The 19,977-nt window shown below is 42.4% G+C and overlaps 1 protein-coding gene across 2 annotated transcripts; it reads left to right on the top strand.

Annotated features, from left to right (window-relative positions):
* The first annotated feature begins 13 nt into the window (after positions 1 to 13).
* Positions 14 to 16,113, top strand: LOC105704919 (sodium-dependent phosphate transporter 1). 2 transcript variants are annotated; one of them, XM_012434433.2, is made up of 11 exons: positions 14 to 227; positions 625 to 1,207; positions 1,367 to 1,507; positions 1,698 to 1,783; positions 6,993 to 7,089; positions 9,404 to 9,523; positions 11,078 to 11,347; positions 11,455 to 12,013; positions 12,621 to 12,806; positions 13,685 to 13,769; positions 15,137 to 16,113. In XM_012434433.2, exons 2-11 carry the CDS (start codon positions 889 to 891, stop codon positions 15,296 to 15,298), a joined length of 2,025 nt encoding a protein of 674 aa, XP_012289856.2. In that variant the 5' UTR covers positions 14 to 227; positions 625 to 888; the 3' UTR covers positions 15,299 to 16,113. The 2 variants fall into 2 exon arrangements, with proteins under 2 accessions (XP_012289856.2, XP_021529302.2); XM_021673627.2 differs by lacking the exon at positions 13,685 to 13,769 and having other exon boundaries at positions 129 to 227.
* The last annotated feature ends 3,864 nt before the right edge of the window (positions 16,114 to 19,977 follow it).

Genomic DNA, 19,977 nt, shown 5'->3' with positions numbered 1-19,977 from the left:
GGCGTGCTCCGCTGGAGTGATGGCTGCCGGCGCTCATTGCGTGCTTCCTCATCTCGTCTGCTGAGAGCCCCACGGCTGCTTCCTGGGTACGTTGTGAGCCCCGTGGAGCTGTCCCCGGTGCCGCCGACCCCGGCCGTGTGCTCGCCAACCGCAGGCGCGTGTGCCCGTGGCTCCAGCCGCCGCCGCCTCGATCTCCTCGTCTCCCGCTCCGCCCTCCCTTTCCCCTGGTGAGTAGTGGTGCCGCCTCGTAAAGGCTCTTTCTTCTCCCTGGGACTGGGCGCGGACGCTGTGGCGCCGGAGGCCGCCGGCGTGGGTGGTGCGGCTGGCTTCTCGCTTCACCGCTGGCCGCCTTCACTCCGCCCGCCCGCGGGCCTTTTTGGCGGTTCCCGGGCGGCGCGCGCGGGAACAGCCCTTTTCCGGTTTTCGTGCTGAGGGCGCGCGCGGGCTGGGCGCGCGCGGAGGCCCCGGAGCCACGTGCCCCGCTGTCTCGCGCGTCTAGGGAGAATGGGGTCCGGAGTAGCCGGCAGAGTGCACGGCGGGGACCCGGGCGCGTGGGTAGAGCGGGTGCCCCACTGGCCTTCTAGGGTCATGCAGCTATTGTTATTTCCCCCCCCTTCCCTGCAGGATGAACTTGCGTCCTTTCTCTTCGCCATGAAGTTCTGCTCCGTGCTTTTAGCCTTCCTGAGCCAAAGAAACCCCAGACAACAGATGCCCATACGCAACGTATAGCAGTAACTCCCCAGCTCGGTTTCTGTGCCGTAGTTTACAGTATTTAATTTTATATAATATATATTATTTATTATAGCATTTTTTGATACCTCATATTCTGTTTACACATCTTGAAAGCCTCTCAGTAATTCTCTTACTAAATAACCACTACTCTAAAGAATGGCAACGCCGATTCCCAGTGTTACAGCTTCTGGTCCATCGGTGGACCTATGGATGCTCATCCTGGGCTTCATTATTGCATTTGTCTTGGCATTCTCCGTGGGAGCCAATGATGTAGCAAATTCTTTTGGTACAGCTGTGGGCTCAGGTGTAGTAACCCTGAAGCAAGCCTGCATCCTAGCTAGCATCTTTGAAACAGTGGGCTCGATCTTACTGGGGGCCAAAGTGAGCGAAACCATCCGAAAGGGCTTGATTGACGTGGAGATGTACAACTCAACCAAAGGGCTGCTGATGGCCGGCTCAGTCAGTGCTATGTTCGGTAAGTTCTTTTTGTTTTGTCCTCTTCGTGGTGGGTGAGCAAATTTGTATCATGGGTGGTTCCATTTTTGTGCTTAACGTTTCAGATTAACCTTTTGGAATGCAGCACTTACATAATAGAATTTTGTCATTTACTTAATAAAACTTGATTTTGTTTCAGGTTCTGCTGTGTGGCAACTCGTGGCTTCGTTTTTGAAGCTCCCTATTTCTGGAACCCATTGTATTGTTGGTGCAACCATTGGTTTCTCCCTCGTGGCAAAGGGGCAGAAGGGTGTCAAGTGGTCTGAACTGATAAAAATTGGTATGTTTAATTTTCCGAATGGCGTCTTAATTTTTGTTTTTCTTGTATATTACCATGGCATTAGGTATGGGAGTATGTGTTCTCATGTGGAGGGACAGACCAAAGAATTTCGAACTCTTAGACATTTAAAGTAGCTTTTGGTTTCTGATTTTCATTATTTGATATTTTTTCTTAATGTGTTCTATTCCAGTGATGTCTTGGTTCGTGTCCCCACTGCTTTCTGGAATTATGTCTGGAATTTTATTCTTTCTAGTTCGTGCGTTCATCCTCCATAAGGTAACTCTCTCCCTTATGAAGACCTTTCATGGATCACACCCAGTTGATTTCAAACCCAGTGGTACTTTTGCAGATGTGATTGGTGTATAGGTATGCGGCCTTGGAAAGTTAAAATAATTCTTTGTTCTGTGTGCCTCTTGTATGTTGTGGAGTTCTCTGAAAGAAGCAAATTTTTAATAAGAGGGCAGTCAGGGAGGAAAAATTGAATGCTATGATGTGCCAAGAAATTGGAGAAACTGGGAGCAAAAAAATAAGGAAATTTATTTTGGGTGACTTTGTATAGCTGTATATAGATTGTTTAAACTACCATTATATACAGGCTAATATAATGTATAAGCTTGGAATTCAAGTCAGTATCCCCTGTGGCTTTTTTATTAAGCTGCCAGTTAAATGGGTCTCTGCAATGCTGATTATCATAACTAGTTTATAAGCTTCTAGATGTGGACTCTGCCTCCCGTAGTGACTTGATTCCAATTTCTCAGAATAGGTGAAAAGAATCAGTTAAACGTCGTTTTTGGCCCAAAAAAAAAAAATTTTTTTTCAGACAGCCATTTCATTTCCTGTCCATTTGAAAATTCTTTTTAAGTGACCCAATAGCATTTCTTTTATCAAGAAGTCATGCTGGCTTCAAAATAAATGTAGACAAGGGATTATGTTGGCATAGGACTGAGTTACAGTAAGAATAAATGCATTTTTCTCAGGAAACAAAGTTGTCCTTTTTCTAAGGTGAATGGCTCTTAACAATCCATTGTAAGTTCTTAAAAATGTCCCTAAACTGTAGAAATCTGAGTGAAGGGAGATAGCATAAATCCCAGCGGGTAAGAATGTATTCAGACCCACTTGTCTGGTCTAGTTCTAAGCTTTTCTAGGGAAGGATTTGTCTTCATAGAAATTCTGTGACTAGAAAAGTGGTTCACTAATCACTATTTTCCATAGCCAGAATCTGGCGGAATATAGCAGTTTAACACTTTGAAAACTTGAAATATTTCTAGCTTGGTATAATTTGAGAGTAAACAGTTTATTGATATTTATGGACTCTTAGATTTGATTGTGTTTCAGCAGACAGGTACAATAAGCATCTGCCTTCCTACGCCCTACAACTGTAGTGTATGACACTAGGATGCTTAAATTAGAGGCTCACCAGTAGTCATGGACTGGATTTTTTTTTTTTTTTTTTTTTTTGTGACAGAGTCTTGCTCTGTTGCTAGGCTGGAGTGCAGTGGTGCAATATTGGCTTACTGCAACCTCTACCTCCTGGCTTCAAGTAATTCTCCTGCCTCAGCCTTCCGAGTAGCTGAGACTACAGGCTTGCGTCACCATGCCCAGCTAATTTTTGTACTTTTAGTAGAGACAAGGTTTTACCATGTTGGCCAGGGTGGTCTCGATCTCTTGACCTCGTGATTTGCCCACCTCAGCCTCCCAAAGTGCTGGGGTTATAGGTGTGAGTCACTGTGCCTGGCTGTCATGGACCAGGTTTTTTTTTAGTACCTGTAGTAGAACCCTATATCCTGCTACTTAGCAGAGAGTCAGAAGCATTAGTAGGATCTCCTGTTGTGAATTCTCGCTTTGTCAAGGTTTATCCTGGCCCTTTGTTGATGATTGAGTAACAGATCATTTTGTTTTTGGATATGGTTTGTGTGTTTCACCTCCAGAAAACAAACTTATTTCCTGGAGGGGGAATGGTGGTCCTCTGAGGTGCAAAAAGGGATTCTCAGGTGGCCAGAACCGCTCATCTGAGGAATGCATTACCCCTACGCTGTTATTGAGAGCTGAAGTTAGATATAGTAACTGATTTCTTAACTGTATCTTTTCTGTTTTTTGGGTTGTTTTTTTTTTTGACGTGGAGTCTCGCTCTGTCGCCCACACTGGGGAGCAGCCCAGCTAATTTTTTGTATTAACTGTATATTTTTCGTGTGGGTATGGTAATGGGTATGATCAAATGATGAATGATTGGCATAGTGTTTAAAATAATATTGATGGACCGGGTGCGATGGCTCACTCCTGTAATCCCAGCACTTTGGGAGGCCAAGGCGGGCAGATCATGAGGTCAGGAGATAGAGACCATACTGGCCAACTCCGTCTCTACTAAAATACCAAAAATTAGCTGGGTGTGGTGGCGGGCACTTGTAGTCCCAGCTACTCAAGGCTGAGGCAGGAGAATTGCTTGAACCTGGGAGGTGGAGGTCGCAATGAGCTGAGATTACGCCACTGCACTCCAGCCTGGCAATAGATCACAACTCCTATCTCAAAAAAATAAAGAAATAAAACAATATTGACTTTGAGGATCTTCCCCCACTCTGCGTGTGCATGCACATGCACTGTTGCAGGCCAGTTCCTCTGTAACAGGAGTTTTCAGGTGAGTGTGACTGTTTCTGCTTCTTTTTAGGAGATAAATTCCAAGAAAATAGACTGGTAAGCTTTGGGGATCCTAACTGCTAAAATCTGAATATTTGACCATTAAGATACATTCCAACTCTTAAAAGTCTGTCTTGGAAATTAAGATTAAAAGTACATCTTTTTATTTCAAAAAATTTCTTTTCAAACATTTTCTATTCTCTGAATGTTTGCTCCAAGCATGTTGGTAATCTGGTAGGAATAGACAGAATGGAGGTGAGGTGTTTCTGTTAAGGACTGGCATTGTGCAGAAGGGATACTCCTCAGTGCTCCTGTTGAGTATTTTTAAATTCTAGTCAAAGAAAACAGGGCTTTTGGCATTCTCATTTATTAGGGGAAATATATTTAGGTTATCTTCCCTTTTCTTTAGACAAAAACAGAATATCCAATATGTAAAAGTGAACTATTCTGGTGAAGATGGGGGGTTATGTGAAGACCTTCTTTCCCATCCCACATGACTAGATGATCAGGCATTCACATTATTTCCAGGTGAAGTTTTACTTATGTGTTAGGTGGATCTGTACAATGATGAGAGACCTTTCTTTTTGTACCTTTTTGCTAGACTCTTTGGAACTTTTGACATTTTTTTTAAACTATGAACCTGTATTTCATAATAAACTTGGCATAGTAGTGTCATTCATTCCCTACCCCATCCCCAACTACTTTGTATAGAGAATACCTCAGATTTTTTTACCTCAGGGAATACTTAATTGGGCTATACCGTACAGGATAAATACGCAGGCTACTACTTCTGACGAGTCAATTACAGTTTGATTTATAGATAACCCTATATTATGAAATAGTCTTTGAATCTGTAGAGAAGTCCCCACATAATGTCTTTAGAACACTAAAGGGTTTTAGTTTTTCTGGGTGGGAGTCTTGGGTTGGGTTTTTTGGAGCTTTTTTTCTTTGAAATGGAGTCTTGCTCTGTCACCCAGGCTGGAATGCAATGGCACTATCTCAGCTCACTGCAACTTCTGCCTCCAGGGCTCAAGCAATTCTCCTGCCTCAGCCTCCTGAGTAGCTGGGATTATAGGCGCCTGCCACCACTCCTGGCTAGTTTTTTTTTTTTTTTGTATTTTTAGTAGAGATGGGGTTTCGCAATGTTGGCCAGACTGGTCTCAAACTCCAGACCTGAGGTGGTCCACCCTTCTCAGTCTCCCGAAGTGCTGGGATTACAGGCTTGAGCCACCACACCTGGCATTTTTTTCTTTTAAGAAGCAAAATCGCTGGGCATGGTGGCTCATGCCTGTAATCCCAGCACTTTGGGAGGCCGAGGTGGGTGGATCACCAGGTCAAGAGATCGAGACCATCCTGGTCAACATGGTGAAACCCCGTCTCTACTAAAAATACAAAAAATTAGCTGGGCATGGTGGCGCGTGCCTGTAATCCCAGTTACTCAAGAGGCTGAGGCAGGAGAATTGCCTGAACCCAGGAGGCGGAGGTTGTGGTGAGCCGAGATCGCGCCATTGCACTCCAGCCTGGGTAACAAGAGCGAAACTCCGTCTCCAAAAAAAAAAGAAGCAAAATCTTGCCCTGTCACCCAGGCTGAAATTTGGTGGCCTAATTGTAGCTCACTGCAGCCGTGTCCTCCCAGAGTCTTGCTCTGTTGCCTGGGCTGGAGTGCAGTGGTACCATCTTGGCTTACCTCTGCCTCCTGGGCTCAAGCAATTCTCCTGCCTCAGCCTCCTGAGTAGCTGGAATTACAGACGTGCACAACCACACCCAGCTAATTTTTTGTATTTTTAATAGAGACAGAATTTCACCATGTTGGCCAAGATGGTCTCGATCTCCTGACCTTGTGGTCCGCCTGCTTCAGCCTCCCAAAGTGCTGGGATCACAGGCGTGAGCCACCATGCCTAGCCATGAGTGTCAGTTCTATGAGAACAGGAACTTGGTCTTATTCCCGCCTATACTTCAATGCCCAGAATAGTGCTTGGCACAAAGTCTGTTGAGTGAGTAGATGACCTTGTGCGCAATCAGTTTTTATCATTGGACTTTGGTAAAGCATTGGCATCTTTGTCAGATGTTTAGATAAGATGGTTGCTATAGATACAGTCTGCATGTTGTATTTTTAGTCTTTGAAGGTATGAAGTCGTCAGGTAAGCAGCGTCCTAACATACTCTGTTTCTTTTTCTTTTTGAGACGGAGTTTTGCTCTTGTTACCTGGGCTGGAGTGCAATGGCGTGATCTCGGCTCACTGCAACCTCCGCCTCCTGGGTTCAAGCAATTCTCCTGCCTCAGCCTCCCGAGTAGCTGGGACTACAGGCATGCGCCACCATGCCCAGCTAATTTTTGTATTTTTAGTAGAGACGGGGTTTCACCACGTTGACCAGGATGGTCTCAATTTCTTGACCTCGTGATCCACCCGCCTCGGCCTCCAAAAGTGCTGGGATTACAGGCGTGAGCCACCGCGCCTGGCCCCATAGTCTGTTTCTTGACATCTCTTACAAACGTAGAGTATAGCCTGTCCTCAGTCATGTGCTCAAGTTTATATTAGGGCTTTTTGGGTACCTTAGAATGTGGCTACTGAAATCGTTTTTTTAGGAGGTTATCAGTCACTGGTACAGGTAGCCTTGTTATGAAAAATAGAAAAAAAAAAAAAAAACCAAACCAAACAGGTAGAAGTTGGAATTAACCTTCATAGGAAGAATTCCAGGAGCAAATGCAGGAAAAACCCAGTTGGCCTTGGAAACTACTCTGGAGGGACAGTTACTGGCACTATAATTCCCAAACCTACCCTGTTAACAAGATTCTGTGGAAATGGGTTAACTTTTATAGCTTTTAAGATATTGATCTTAATGATGTTTTACAGGCAGATCCAGTTCCTAATGGTTTGCGAGCTTTGCCAGTTTTCTATGCCTGCACAGTTGGAATAAACCTCTTTTCCATCATGTATACCGGAGCACCGTGTAAGTACATATCAAAACATTTAAATGTGAATATAAAGTTGTTTACAAAACTTGCATTAAATGCCCAATTTACCCCTTTTTGCTTTACAGGGCTGAAATCTTCTAGAAGGTGGCTGGCCTGCGCCCATTTCAGAAGGCTGCAGGCTAGTGTACGCTGAGTTAACCTAGATAGTTTTTCAACCAAAGAGACCTGCTCAGATTCTAAATCACTACAGACCTTTCCTCTTTAGTCTTCACAGGATCCACGATAATATGACCTTCTTCCCTTTCTCCTGTCTGTGCTAAAAATGCTGGAATTAATACTGACCTCGACTACTGAAGTCATTAGTTATATCTGGTCCTTCAGTAATCAGTCGTTTAGGACTGGTTTGCTGGATATTCTCATTTTTCTCTCCCAAATGGAGATACTATTGTTTCTAAGTATTAAACTTCTGTGAATCTGCTTGAATGAGAAGAGTTGGGATGTTTACCACCTGCTCTAAGTGCACTTGGAAGAAGAAATTCGTGCAGCTAAGAGGAAAAATAATTTGTGAGAATATAAAGGTTGAAATGTTGATTACTTTCATGTTTGGGACTAAGGCAAGGCATGGATTAAATTATGGTGCTACAAGTTTAATTTAGCAACTACAAAAGATTGGTAACTTGTAACTTGGAGGACAGTACAGTTTTGGTATCTAGGCTCATTTGGCCCTGATGGTCTGTGACTACATAGGCAGTGACTTTTATTCTTTATACTGTGAACCACTGGAAGAAATACAGGATACACGTATATGTATATAGAGAGAAAGATAACTGGAATAGTGTTATGAAGCTGCTTATACTTACTATGTGCTATGCACCCATATTTTCAAATTTTCTTTAGTTTTTTTTTAAACATTTGTTGTGGCCCACTGAAATGATTTCAGTTTTGACTAATAGGTTGTGACTTGCCTCTTAAACTTCACTAAGTAGTTGCTGACCCTGGAGTTAGCTAAATTTTTAATTTTTTTTAATCTTATTTTAGATTCACAATTACGTGTATGCATTTTGTTAGATGGAGCTAAGTATTTTTAATCTTACTTTTATTCTTGGAATAATCAGGAACAAAACAGAAAACTTTGAGAAAATACTGTTCTTAGGATATACTGAACTCTTTATGTACTGGTGAGGAGAAGCGAACTCCTGACCTTAGGTGTTCCGCCCGTCTTGGCCTCCCAAGGTGCTGGGATTACAGGCGCTAGCCACTGCACCTGGCCAGTGCTTTGCTTCTGTCTTTAGTACAGGCTAATGGTTTGGAGCCTACTGGCATGTAGGTGACAATAAAATCATGACTAATACTACTCATTCTTAAACCACATGGAAAGTGTTGCTAGGCAAGTCTCTTTTTTTAAGATAAGGCTTGTTAGTGAAATTACCACCAAATTTTTCTTTTTGTGAAAGACAAAATTTTTTTTTTTTTTTTGAGACAGCCCAGGCTGGACAATCTCAGCTCATTACAACCTCTGCCCCCAGGTTCAAGCGATTCTCCCACCTCAGCCTCCTGAGTAGCTGGGACTACAGGTATGCGCCACCATGCCTGGCTAAATTTTTTTGTATTTTTAGTAGAGACGGGTTTTGCCATGTTGGCCAGGCTGGTCTCAAACTCCTGACCTTAGGTGATCTACCTGCCTTGGCCTCCCAAAGTGCTGGGATTACAGACACGAGCCACCGTGCCCCGCTGAAAGACAAAACTTTTAAAGCTATTCTTTAAATCACTGACTTTTGATAGGTATTTTTGTTTTTTGTATCTTGCTTTGATACTGCTTTCAAGGAGATAATCTCATTAGAGGATTTTACTGAAGGCCGGTACAATGGATGTAATCACTTTTATACAGAATTATGTCAGCATGACAAATGTGACTACTGAGACATCATTCTTTTGACATTAAAATAAGTTTGTAGGTGGTAGTGGAATATGTGGCAGTTATGATTACGAGCTAGGGAGTGGAACACTTCTTTTTCATAGCTAGTCGCAGGTCCTTAGCGTGTAATGATCCTTACTATCTTCTAAAGTGAAGAAAGGAAAAAGGCTAGTATGTTGAGAGGCATTGGACACTTGAGTCTTGCAGGTGTTCAGGTGGGCCAGGCTGGCGTGGGTTTTCAGATGATCATTGAGTTTTTCTCCCAAATTTGTATAGGCACTAGCACAGTGAACCCTGTGCACTTAAATCTGGCAGCAGCTGTCAAGGGTGATGGGCTGGCTTGGGGAACCCCTTAGTCCCCAGAGGAGGGTTTACACATTATTGCAGGGGGCTGTTGCCCTGGGGTTTTCAAGATGCACCATTTTATCTCCTAGTGCTGGGCTTTGACAAACTTCCTCTCTGGGGTACCATCCTCATCTCGGTGGGATGTGCAGTTTTCTGTGCCCTTATCGTCTGGTTCTTTGTATGTCCCAGGATGAAGAGAAAAATTGAACGTAAGTAATAAGTTATAGCAGAAAAGTTTAACTACTAATGTTGTGCTTATTTCTTTTTTGTTTGGTTACCTGTAAAAATCTATTAGGATAGATTGGCAAAATAAGAGATTTTAAAGGGAAATTTTAGAATATGGGTTTGTTGTCCAAACTGTGTTCTTAAATAGACTATATGACCTAAGAACTAGTGATAAAGAGTATTCAGCCTATACTGTAGAGACATTAATTTTTTTTTTTTTTTAGTGTTCCTTGGTCAGTTGCCAGTGACATGATAGATAAATAGAGAAATCATACCCTACATTTACTGAGAAATATAAGGATACCTTAATGAAAAATAAGGGGTAGGTACAAGATATTTTCATAGAGGAAACATTTGCCCCAACTACTTCTGTGTATAACTTCAGATTCAGAAACGCAAAGCTAAGTCTAATGTGTACGTGTTGTATATGGGCTAGAATACACATAGACATTGTAGTTCAGTATACAATACAAATACATATACAAACATACATTGCGTTTCTGCTAGAATTGTAACACAGATTCTAGAAGTAAACATTTTCAAGTGTCATGTGAAGGAATCATTTAGGCCATTACAACACACTCATGTAATTAAATCCTGAGTAAATTTTGGTTAGTATCAGACTTACTTTAAATCTTGTGGTTTTTTTTCCTTAAAAGAATCATTTTCTGTCCTTTTCATCTATGTGAAGGCTGGGTTAGCCATTTGAAGTGTATCCTTTCGAAGCTGAGGGATGCACAGACTGCAGAGGCATTAGGAAGAATGCTGCGTCACTGCAGCTGAACGGAGGAGCCTTCGAGAGGTTCTATGCTAGTCTGGCTGTGCCAAGTGCATGGTGGGAACCAGGCTTTCAGGACTCTCTGACCTCATTTTCCCTCTCTGGGAGGAGATGAGACAAGTGTTGCTTTATGTTAGTGTGTAGTTTGACTGAGGTGCCTGAATGGATAGGTCAGCATACTGAGCACTGGCGTGAGGGATAGGCAAGAGATACTCGGGTCTGCCTATGGGATTTAGAGCCATAAGGCACATCTCTCTGTTTCACAGAGGTGGAAATTAAAGTTGTCATCTTTAGTTCCCTGCATTGAGCTATGCCACTTTGCTTGAATTGTTGGACCGAAATTGGAGAGAATCCTCTTAAAAAGAATAGAATTGGGTATAGTTCAGATTTTCAGTTTCAGATTATCACTCCAGTGATTGAGCTACTTTCCACTGCAGAATGGGTCAGCAGGGAGCTAAGAAGGGTTCTGACATCTCTAAAGGGTTGTAAAAATAAAAACATAACACGAATGTGCTACAGAAGCCCGTAAAACCTAAAATATTTACAGAAAACGTTTGGGACCCCTGACATAGGGTGTTCTGCATTACTGATTGTTCCCAAGTGAGAGTTGCTGGCAAATGATAAAGCAGGCAGGAAAAATGTTTCTGAGGTTCACATACGTTGTTGTTTTGAGATGGGTTTTTTGAGGGTGGAGGAAAGGAGATGTGGAACAAGGTAGTATGGCCACAACCAAACCAAAAAAAAACCTTTTTTTTCCTAGGAGAAATAAAGTCTAGTCCATCTGAAAGCCCCTTAATGGAAAAAAAGAATAGCTTGAAAGAAGACCATGAAGAAACAAAGTTGTCTGTCAGTGATATTGAAAACAGGAATCCTGTTTCTGAGGTAGGGTCTGCCACTGTGCCTCTCCAGGCTGTGGTGGAGGAGAGAACAGTCTCATTCAAACTTGGAGATTTGGAGGAAGCTCCAGAGCGAGAAAGGCTTCCCAGCGTGGACTTGAAAGAGGACACCAGCATCAATAGCACCGTGAATGGTGAGTGGGAATTCTTGGTTTCACTTTGTTGTCTGCAGTGGTGAGGAGGCTTACTATTTGGATTTGTTGCTTTTTGTATTGAATGTCACCTTGGTGATCTTGACTAGGTGCAGTGCAGTTGCCTAATGGGAACCTTGTCCAGTTCAGTCAAGCCGTCAGCAACCAAATAAACTCCAGTGGCCACTACCAGTATCACACTGTGCATAAAGATTCTGGCTTGTACAAAGAGCTGCTCCATAAATTACATCTTGCCAAGGTGGGAGATTGCATGGGAGACTCTGGTGACAAACCCTTAAGGCGCAATAATAGCTATACTTCCTATACTATGGCAATATGTGGCATGCCTCTGGATTCATTCCGTGCCAAGGAAGGTGAACAGAAGGGTGAAGAAATGGAGAAGCTGACATGGCCTAATGCCGACTCCAAGAAGCGAATTCGAATGGACAGTTACACCAGTTACTGCAATGCTGTGTCAGACCTTCACTCTGCATCTGAGATAGACATGAGTGTCAAGGCAGAGATGGGTCTAGGTGACAGAAAAGGAAGCAATGGCTCTCTAGAAGAATGGTATGATCAGGATAAGCCTGAAGTCTCTCTCCTCTTCCAATTCCTGCAGATCCTTACAGCCTGCTTTGGCTCATTTGCCCATGGTGGCAATGATGTAAGGTGAGTTGACATTGATCTTAGTGTTGTTAACCCTATTTTTAAACCATTTATCCTTTTCATAAGCCTGTGCTTGTGGTAGTGGTACTCCTAGCACTTATGGGACCCTGAATAATACAAATAGAATGAGGTAATAGCAGTCATTGACTTAATAAGACAGTACAGCTTTACTCTTCAGAGGAATTACAAAGAATGTTTTTAACTTTATTTCTATAGATGATCAGATATCTTTCACAGAGAAGGCTTTTGTCTATCAAGATGAGATCCAATTCTTTGGTAGTGAATTGTGGGATGTAAGATGAAAAACTTGAAAGCTTTTCATATAGAATGATTTTGTAGTTTGGTTTGTAAACTGTTTATTGGAAGCTGAGAGTTGCTTTAGGCTACCTATAGGAAGAAAGAGGCCACCATTTGCATGGCACTCCCTCCATCAGAACTGCGTTCATTTTTCTTTTGTGTATGTTGGGGTTCCATTTATGTCCTTGGAAAGAAAAGCCCTTTTGCTTGAAAGCTGTGCTTTAGACAACCTGATATGTCGTTCAGCAAATTGGATCTTGCCAAGATCTAGTTCTGCCTGAAAAATTACTTCTGCCCTCTTTGTTTCTTCCAGCAATGCCATTGGGCCTCTGGTTGCTTTATATTTGGTTTATGACACGGGAGATGTTTCTTCAAAAGTGGCAACACCAATATGGCTTCTACTCTACGGTGGTGTTGGTATCTGTATTGGTCTGTGGGTTTGGGGAAGGAGAGTAATCCAGACCATGGGGAAGGATCTGACACCGATCACACCCTCTAGGTAAGTAGGTGGAGTAGGTCTTACAGAGGTCAGTACTCATTTTCTTCAGAGATGTAATACTGTCAAGTGCTAACAAATCTCTAGTTTAAAGTAACCAAGTTTGTTTAAGTTCCTGATGTTCTTACTGTCAGTGTGTTCTTTTTAGATTTTACTTGTCTCGCTCTTAAACATTTTGGTCATACATTTTATCCATTCAGCTCCAGTGGTCTCTGAAGAAAATGACTTTTCTGAGAAAGCTGTGTGTGCTAAGAGTGGATAGTTATGTATACTTGCTTTTTATTTGTCTTTACTTGGGAGCTAAGAGTCATGTTTACCAAACTCTTCTAAATAAAAGTGCAAATTTTATTTAATAATGGGCTTCCAGGGCCAGGTATGGTGGCTCATGCCTGTAATCCCAGTACTTTGGGAGGCTGAGGCAGGTGGATCATGAGGTCAGGAGTTCAAGACCAGCCTGACCAACATGGTGAAACCCCGTCTCTACTGAAAATACAAAAATTAGCCAGGCATGGTGGTGCATGCCTGTAATCCCAGCTACTCAGGAGACTGAAGCAGGAGAACTGCATGAACCCAGGAGGCAGAGGTTGCAGCAAGCCGAGATCGTGCCACTGTACTCCAGCCTGGGCGACAGAGCGAGACTCCATCTCAAAGAAAAAAAAAGGGCTTCCAGATAAACATGAAACTTGAAACCTTAGAATAAGGAAACTGGGCATCCCGTGGCTTGATTTAAATAAGGTGGATCTTAGGGGTTATAGCAAATAAAGATGTCAGTGGAGGTTTTGTGACTGAGTAGAACAAAGCAGGACTGTGCTAACTTGAGAAGTAGTGTTAGCTTCTCAAGTCAAACTGAATTCCTGACGAGAATCCTTTTGTGTCTGTAGTGGCTTCAGTATTGAACTGGCATCTGCCCTCACTGTGGTGATTGCATCAAATATTGGCCTTCCCATCAGTACAACACATTGTAAAGTAAGTGTAATGTCAATGTGTGTTTTTCAAATGGTTCTTCTAATAGGTAGGGTTTAAAATTTACTTCTCTGATATTTGATTTAGAAAGTTTTGTGTAATTGGAGTCTTGAAGAGTTCACAAGTTTAGGACAAGTGATTACAAGAATAAAGGCTTACACTATACAATTTCTCGTGTCTATTCTTATTTAAGCAATTAAATAGATATTCTCCCCAAATAATAGAAACATTCTTTTATGTGGAGCTTGCTGTAATTTTTGGTTACTAACCTCTTCCTTTGTTACTTAGCCATCCCTCATTGTAGTGGCTTTATAATAATTTTTTTTTAAATCTTGAGTCATTTCCACTTGACACCATTATTTATTTATTTATTTATGAGTCAGAGTCTTGCTCTGTCCCCCAGGCTGTGGTGCAGTGGTGTTATCTTGGCTCACTGCAGCCTCTGCCTCCCAGGTGCAAATGATTCTTGTGTCTCAGCCTCCCAAGTAGCTGAGATTACAGGCGCCCGCCACCATGCCTGGCTAATTTTTGTATTTTTAGTAGAGACAGGTTTCACCATGTTGGCCAGGCTGGTAATTCCTGACCTCAGTTGATTGACCTGATTGGCCTCCCAAAGTGCTAGGATTACATGCGTGAGCCACTGCGCCCGGCCAGCACCATTATCTTCTTTGTCTTTGAGGAAGCCATTCAGGGCAGGATGGGTATGTGCTTAGAAACTGGCGGGTGCTTTAATTCTGTCCAAGTAGGTTTCTGCTGCCATTGGTGGTGGCTTAAGGCCTGGTTCTAACAAGTCTGCGAGGCTTGCCAGAATGTTGGCAAGGCAGTTTATTTACAGAAGGCATATATTCAGGGCCTCTCAGGATTGAAATACTGAGAAACTAAACAAATCTTAAGGTTGTTTAATGACAATATAATAATTATAGGAAAAGGAAGAAACTGGTTTTCTTGAAAGGATTTAAGTTGGTCCATCGTGGATCCTGCCGAGTCATCCGTTTGCTACCAGATGTGTCTCCGGGCAATCGTTTATTAGGTTTAATATCAGCCACTCTGCAAATAATCTTTGGAAGACTTACTTACAACTCAATTTGTTATTAAAAGCAGTGTTTATTCATTAAATTCTAGTAGCTTAGAAGGGGAAAAGAAATAGTTCTTGTGTCCTTTTACTACCGTTAGTATAGATTATGGTTGGATTTTCGAATTGCCTTCATTTTCCCATCTTCTTAACCTGTTGTAAACCAGCTTTCACGGACTTGTTCTTGTCCAGGGGTCTGGGGCTCCTTGTCCAAACAGTTTCAGGTGTCTGTTTGCCAAAATACCAGAATACCATTGGCACTTTAATAACCTGTTTCCTTGGTCTGTTTCTCTTTTAGGTGGGCTCTGTTGTATCTGTTGGCTGGCTCCGGTCCAAGAAGGCTGTTGACTGGCGTCTCTTTCGTAACATTTTTATGGCCTGGTTTGTCACAGTCCCCATTTCTGGAGTTATCAGTGCTGCCATCATGGCAGTCTTCAGATATGCCATCCTCAGAATGTGAAGCTGTTTGAGATTAAAATTTGTGTCAATGTTTGGGACCACCTTAGGTATTCCTGCTCCCCTGAAGAATGATTACAGTGTTACTGAAGACTGACAAGAGTCTTTTTATTTGGGAGCCAGAGGAGGGAAGTGTTACTTGTGCTATAATTGCTTTTGTGCTAAATATGACTTGTCTCAAAATTAGCTATGTAAAATAGCCAGGGTTCCACTGGCTCCTGCTGAGGTCCCCTTTCCTTCTGGGCTGTGAATTCCTGTACATATTTCTCTACTTTTTGTATCAGGCTTCAATTCCATTATGTTTTAATGTTGTCTCTGAAGATGACTTGTATTTATTTTTATTTTTATTTTTATTTAAAACAACCATGCAGAGCCATTTGACAGAGTATGCTCTGCTTTGTTGGTTTCACCAGCTTCTGCCCTAACATGCACAGGGATTTAACAACAAAAAAATATATAACTAAAGCTTCCCTTGTAGTCTCTTATATAAGTAGAGTCAGTTGTACTCTGCCCTCCTGTCAGTAGTGGCAGGATCTATTGGCATATGTGGGAGCTTCTTAGAGGGATGAGATTCTTTGAACACAGTGAAAATTTAAATTAGTAGTAACTTCTTTGCAAGCAGTTTGTTGACTATTATTGCTAAGAAAAAGTAAGGAAAAAAGCCTTTTGGCAATCTTGGTTATTTCTTTTAAGATTTCTGGCAGTGTGGGATGGATGAATGAAGTGGATTGTGAACTTCGGGCAACTTAAATGGGACAGCCTTCCATGTTCATCTGTCTACCTCTTAACTGAATAAAAAAGCCTACAGTTTTTAGAAAATTTTTCTCATGGGTTTTATTCATATTTGAATCATTTGAATCATCTGGGCTCCTGATCAGTTAGCCTTATGTCCTTCTTAGGAGATGGTAATATCTTAACAAGTGAGAGCTACTGTCCAACTTAAAGCTCCCTACTCCTCCCTGTTACGTTTCTTGTGTCCCCAGAATATGCATGACATTACTCCATAGGGACTGTTGTAGCAATTTGGCATTTTCCCTTTTAGTAGCACAGCCTATACACTTTCATGTTAGCGCACACAGGTTTTTTTTTCAATTTTTTCTTTTGATACTTTTTTTTTTTTTTTTTAGATGAAGTCTTGCTCTGTCACCCAGGCTGGAATGTGGCTGCATAATCACGGTTCACTGCAGCCTCTTGCCTCCCAGGTTCAAGCGATTCTCCTGCCTCAGGCATCTGTTATCCTAGCCTCCCAAAAAGCTGGGATAACAGGGGCCCACCACCATATCTGGCTTTTATATTTTTTAGTAGAGATAGGGTTTTGCCATGTTGGCCAGGCTGGTCTCAAACTCCTGACCTCAAGTGATCCACCCACCTTGGCCTCCCAAAGTGCTGGAATTATAGGCCTGAGCCACTGTGCCCAGCCTACTCATGGTTTTTAACAGCCAAAGATTTACTGTTGAATGGACAACTTTTATTTTACTATTACTATTTTATATAGATTGTTTTTAGCTTTCATATTACTGTTAACTCTTGAACAGTGTGAAGGTTGGGCACCAACCACCCATGCAGTCAAAAAGCCATATATAACTTTTGACTCTTAAAAACTTTACTACTAATAGCGTACTGTTGACCTGAAGCCTTAGCAGTAACGTAAGCAGTTGTTAACACATTTTACATGTTATGTATGTATTATATGCTGTATTATAGTGTAAGCTAGAGAAAAGAAATATTAAGAAAATTGTAAGATATATTTATTATTAAGTGGAAGTGGAAATGGATCATAAAGGTCTTCATCCTTGACATCTTGAATTGACTGAGGAGAAGAGGAGGAAGGAGTTGGTCTTGCTGTCTCAAGGATGGCAGAGGTGAAAGAAAGTCTGCATGTAAGTGGATTCTGCAGTTCAGGCAAGTGTTCAAGGGTCATCAGTACAAGGAAAGCAAAAATGAGGTGGCAGTGTGCATCTAAATTTTGTTTAAAAGTTCTCAGTATTGGATTCTTCAGTCCTGACCCTTTCATTATCTTTTTACCCTTGATCAGAAGTTAATGAAAAGTACATTTCTTTGTAAACTGAATTGATAGTTCCTGTCTTGAGAGTGTGGGACAATACCTTTGAATTTTGAGGTTATTCAGAGTGTTTTACTAGAAACCAACACTAAGACTAACACAGGGTAAGCAGTGCCTAGTCTGACCTGTGCCTGAGAGGTTAGGCCACTGGCTGGGTACATGCCATTTCATCCTGTTGTCAGTTTAATGATCTTGCAGAGGACTTCTCCATGAATGTTCACCATTTAGTGTCAGGCCTTATACTAAGTTTTTCACATACACTTAATCCTCATGGCCTTTTGTGGTAGATCTTATCCTGATTTTGTACATGATGAAACTGGTGTGGACAACATCTGTATTTGCCCAATATCTTAAGTTAGCAGAGGATGGACGTTAGCTGTAGCCTTTGGGGCTGGCTGAGACTAGCTCTGTGACTTGTTACTTGGAAGGGACAGGAGGTGGCTGTTGTAAAGGACAACTGAACATTAAGCCTTGAACTGAGGGCCTGGGAGGAGATCTCAGAGTTCTGGCACTACCTTCCCTTTGTGTTGGAGGACTTCACATAAGCCCAGAACCTTTCAGAGCCCAGTGATGACATGGAGAAGAGGACCCTCCCTGGCATTTACTCTTGGCTCAGGAGAGAACAGCTGAAAAAATACTTAGACCAAGTTTGTCCAGCTGAAGGCAATTCTAGTGTGGCCCAGGGAAGTAAAAAGATTGAACACCACTGACAGGCTGGAGTGCAATGGCACGATCTTGGCTCATCGCAACCTCCGGCTCCTGGGTTCCAGTGATTCTCCTGCCTCAGCCTCCTGGGTAGCTGGTACTACAGGTGCACACCATGATGCCCAGATAATTTGTGTATTTTTAGTAGAGATGGGGTTTCACCATGTTGGCCAGGCTGATCTTGAACTCCTGACTTTGTGATCTGCCCGCCTTGGCCTCCCAAAGTGCTGGGATTACAGGCATGAGCCACTGTGCCTGGCCACACCCAGCTACTTTTTATATTTTTAGTAGAGATGGGGTTTCATCATCTTGGCCACGCTGGTCTTGAATGCCTGACCTCAAGGGATCCACCTGCCTTGGCCAGGCTGGTTTTAAACTCCTGATTTCAAGTGATCCACCGGTCTTGACCTCCCAAAGTGCTGGGATTACAGGCGTTAGCTATGGCACCTAGCCATTACTTTGATTTTTAAAGCTCATTATCGTCTGTGGATTTTGGATAGGCCATTGATGCTACATCCAGAAATCTTGCAATTTTTTTTGTTGCTGTTGAGATGGAGTCTCTCTCTGTTGCCCAGGCTGGAGTGCCCTGGTGCTATCTTGGCTCATTGCAACCTCTGGCTCTTGGGTTCAAGCAATTCTTGTGCTCCAGCCTCCTGAGTAGCTGGAACTACAGTCATGTGACACCACGCCTGGCTAATTTTTTATATTTTTAGTAGAGATGAGGTTTCACCATGTTGGCCAGGCTGGTCTTGAACTCCTGGCCTCAAGTGATATGCCTGCCTCAGCATCCCAAAATGCCAGGATTACAGGTGTGAGCTACTGCATCTGGCCAGATCTTTCAATTTCTTTAGCTGAAGTTTGGAAGAAATTGAAAGCATCATGGCAGAAATTAATAGTAATATTCAATGCGGTAGAAACTTACTATGCTGCAAGTAACTTTGCAGAATTCAAATTACACATAAATTGAGTTATATTTGACCATGGAAAGGTTGATCAGGCTGCTGTTTGAGAGATTCTAGACAGGCAGCCAGAGGAACTTAGTGAAGGTAAATTTACCAACAAAAATGAGGAAAGTGATTGTGGCAAAGAGAACACGTGTCCCAGAGGAGGTGATGCCGGCAAAAACTTCACATTAACAGACCTCTTGGAGTTAATTTACAACACCGAGAGCCTAAAGGACAAAATACTGGATGCGGATCCAAAGATGCTTAGTCCCAATATTTCGAATGTTTAAAATTACAGGTACTAAATAAATAGTGGTTTTGCTATTTTTAAATTTCCCTGTACATTTGCAACACAGTTTGTTTCTTTTTTGAGATGGAGTTTCACTCTTGTTGCCCAGGCTAGAGTGCAATGGTGCGATCTCAGGTCACTACAACCTCTGCTTCCCAAGTTCAAGCAATTCTCCTGTCTCAGCCTCCCAAGTAGCTGGGATTACAGGCATGCACCACTATGCCTGGCTAATTTTGTATTTTTAGTAGAGACGGGGGTTTCTCCATGTTGGTCAGGCTGGTCTCGAACTCCTGACCTCAGGTGACCCACCTGCCTCAGCTTCCCAAAGTGCTGTGATTACAGGCATGAGCCACCGCGCCCGGCCTTCTAACACAATTTTAAATGTTTGGACAAAGATTTTTAAAATTCATAGGTCTGCTGATGATTAGATGTCTTTGCAAGGCTTGAGCTTGCATGGTCACTTTTGTGGACTCACATCTGCATGCAAAGTGAGGACTGCCTGTATATTACTGCCCTCAACTCAGTCCACTATTTCCCAATCCAAGGACCTTCTACTGTACCCTTTATAAAGTAAACGTCTGGCCTGATGCCACATAGAAGACAGATGCCCAACATTCCAACATGGAGAAAAGGATCCTAAGGCTTGACTGCTGTTGCTTCATTATTATTATTATTATTTATTT

The sequence above is a fragment of the Aotus nancymaae genome, unplaced genomic scaffold (assembly GCF_030222135.1).
Source record: "Aotus nancymaae isolate 86718 unplaced genomic scaffold, 86718_ANA_hifiasm-v0.15.2.pri h1tg000017l, whole genome shotgun sequence".
NCBI classification, from domain to species: Eukaryota; Metazoa; Chordata; class Mammalia; order Primates; family Aotidae; genus Aotus; species Aotus nancymaae.
The sequence above is the reverse complement of the archived record's forward strand: the minus strand, read 5'-3'. Positions and strand labels throughout refer to the sequence as shown.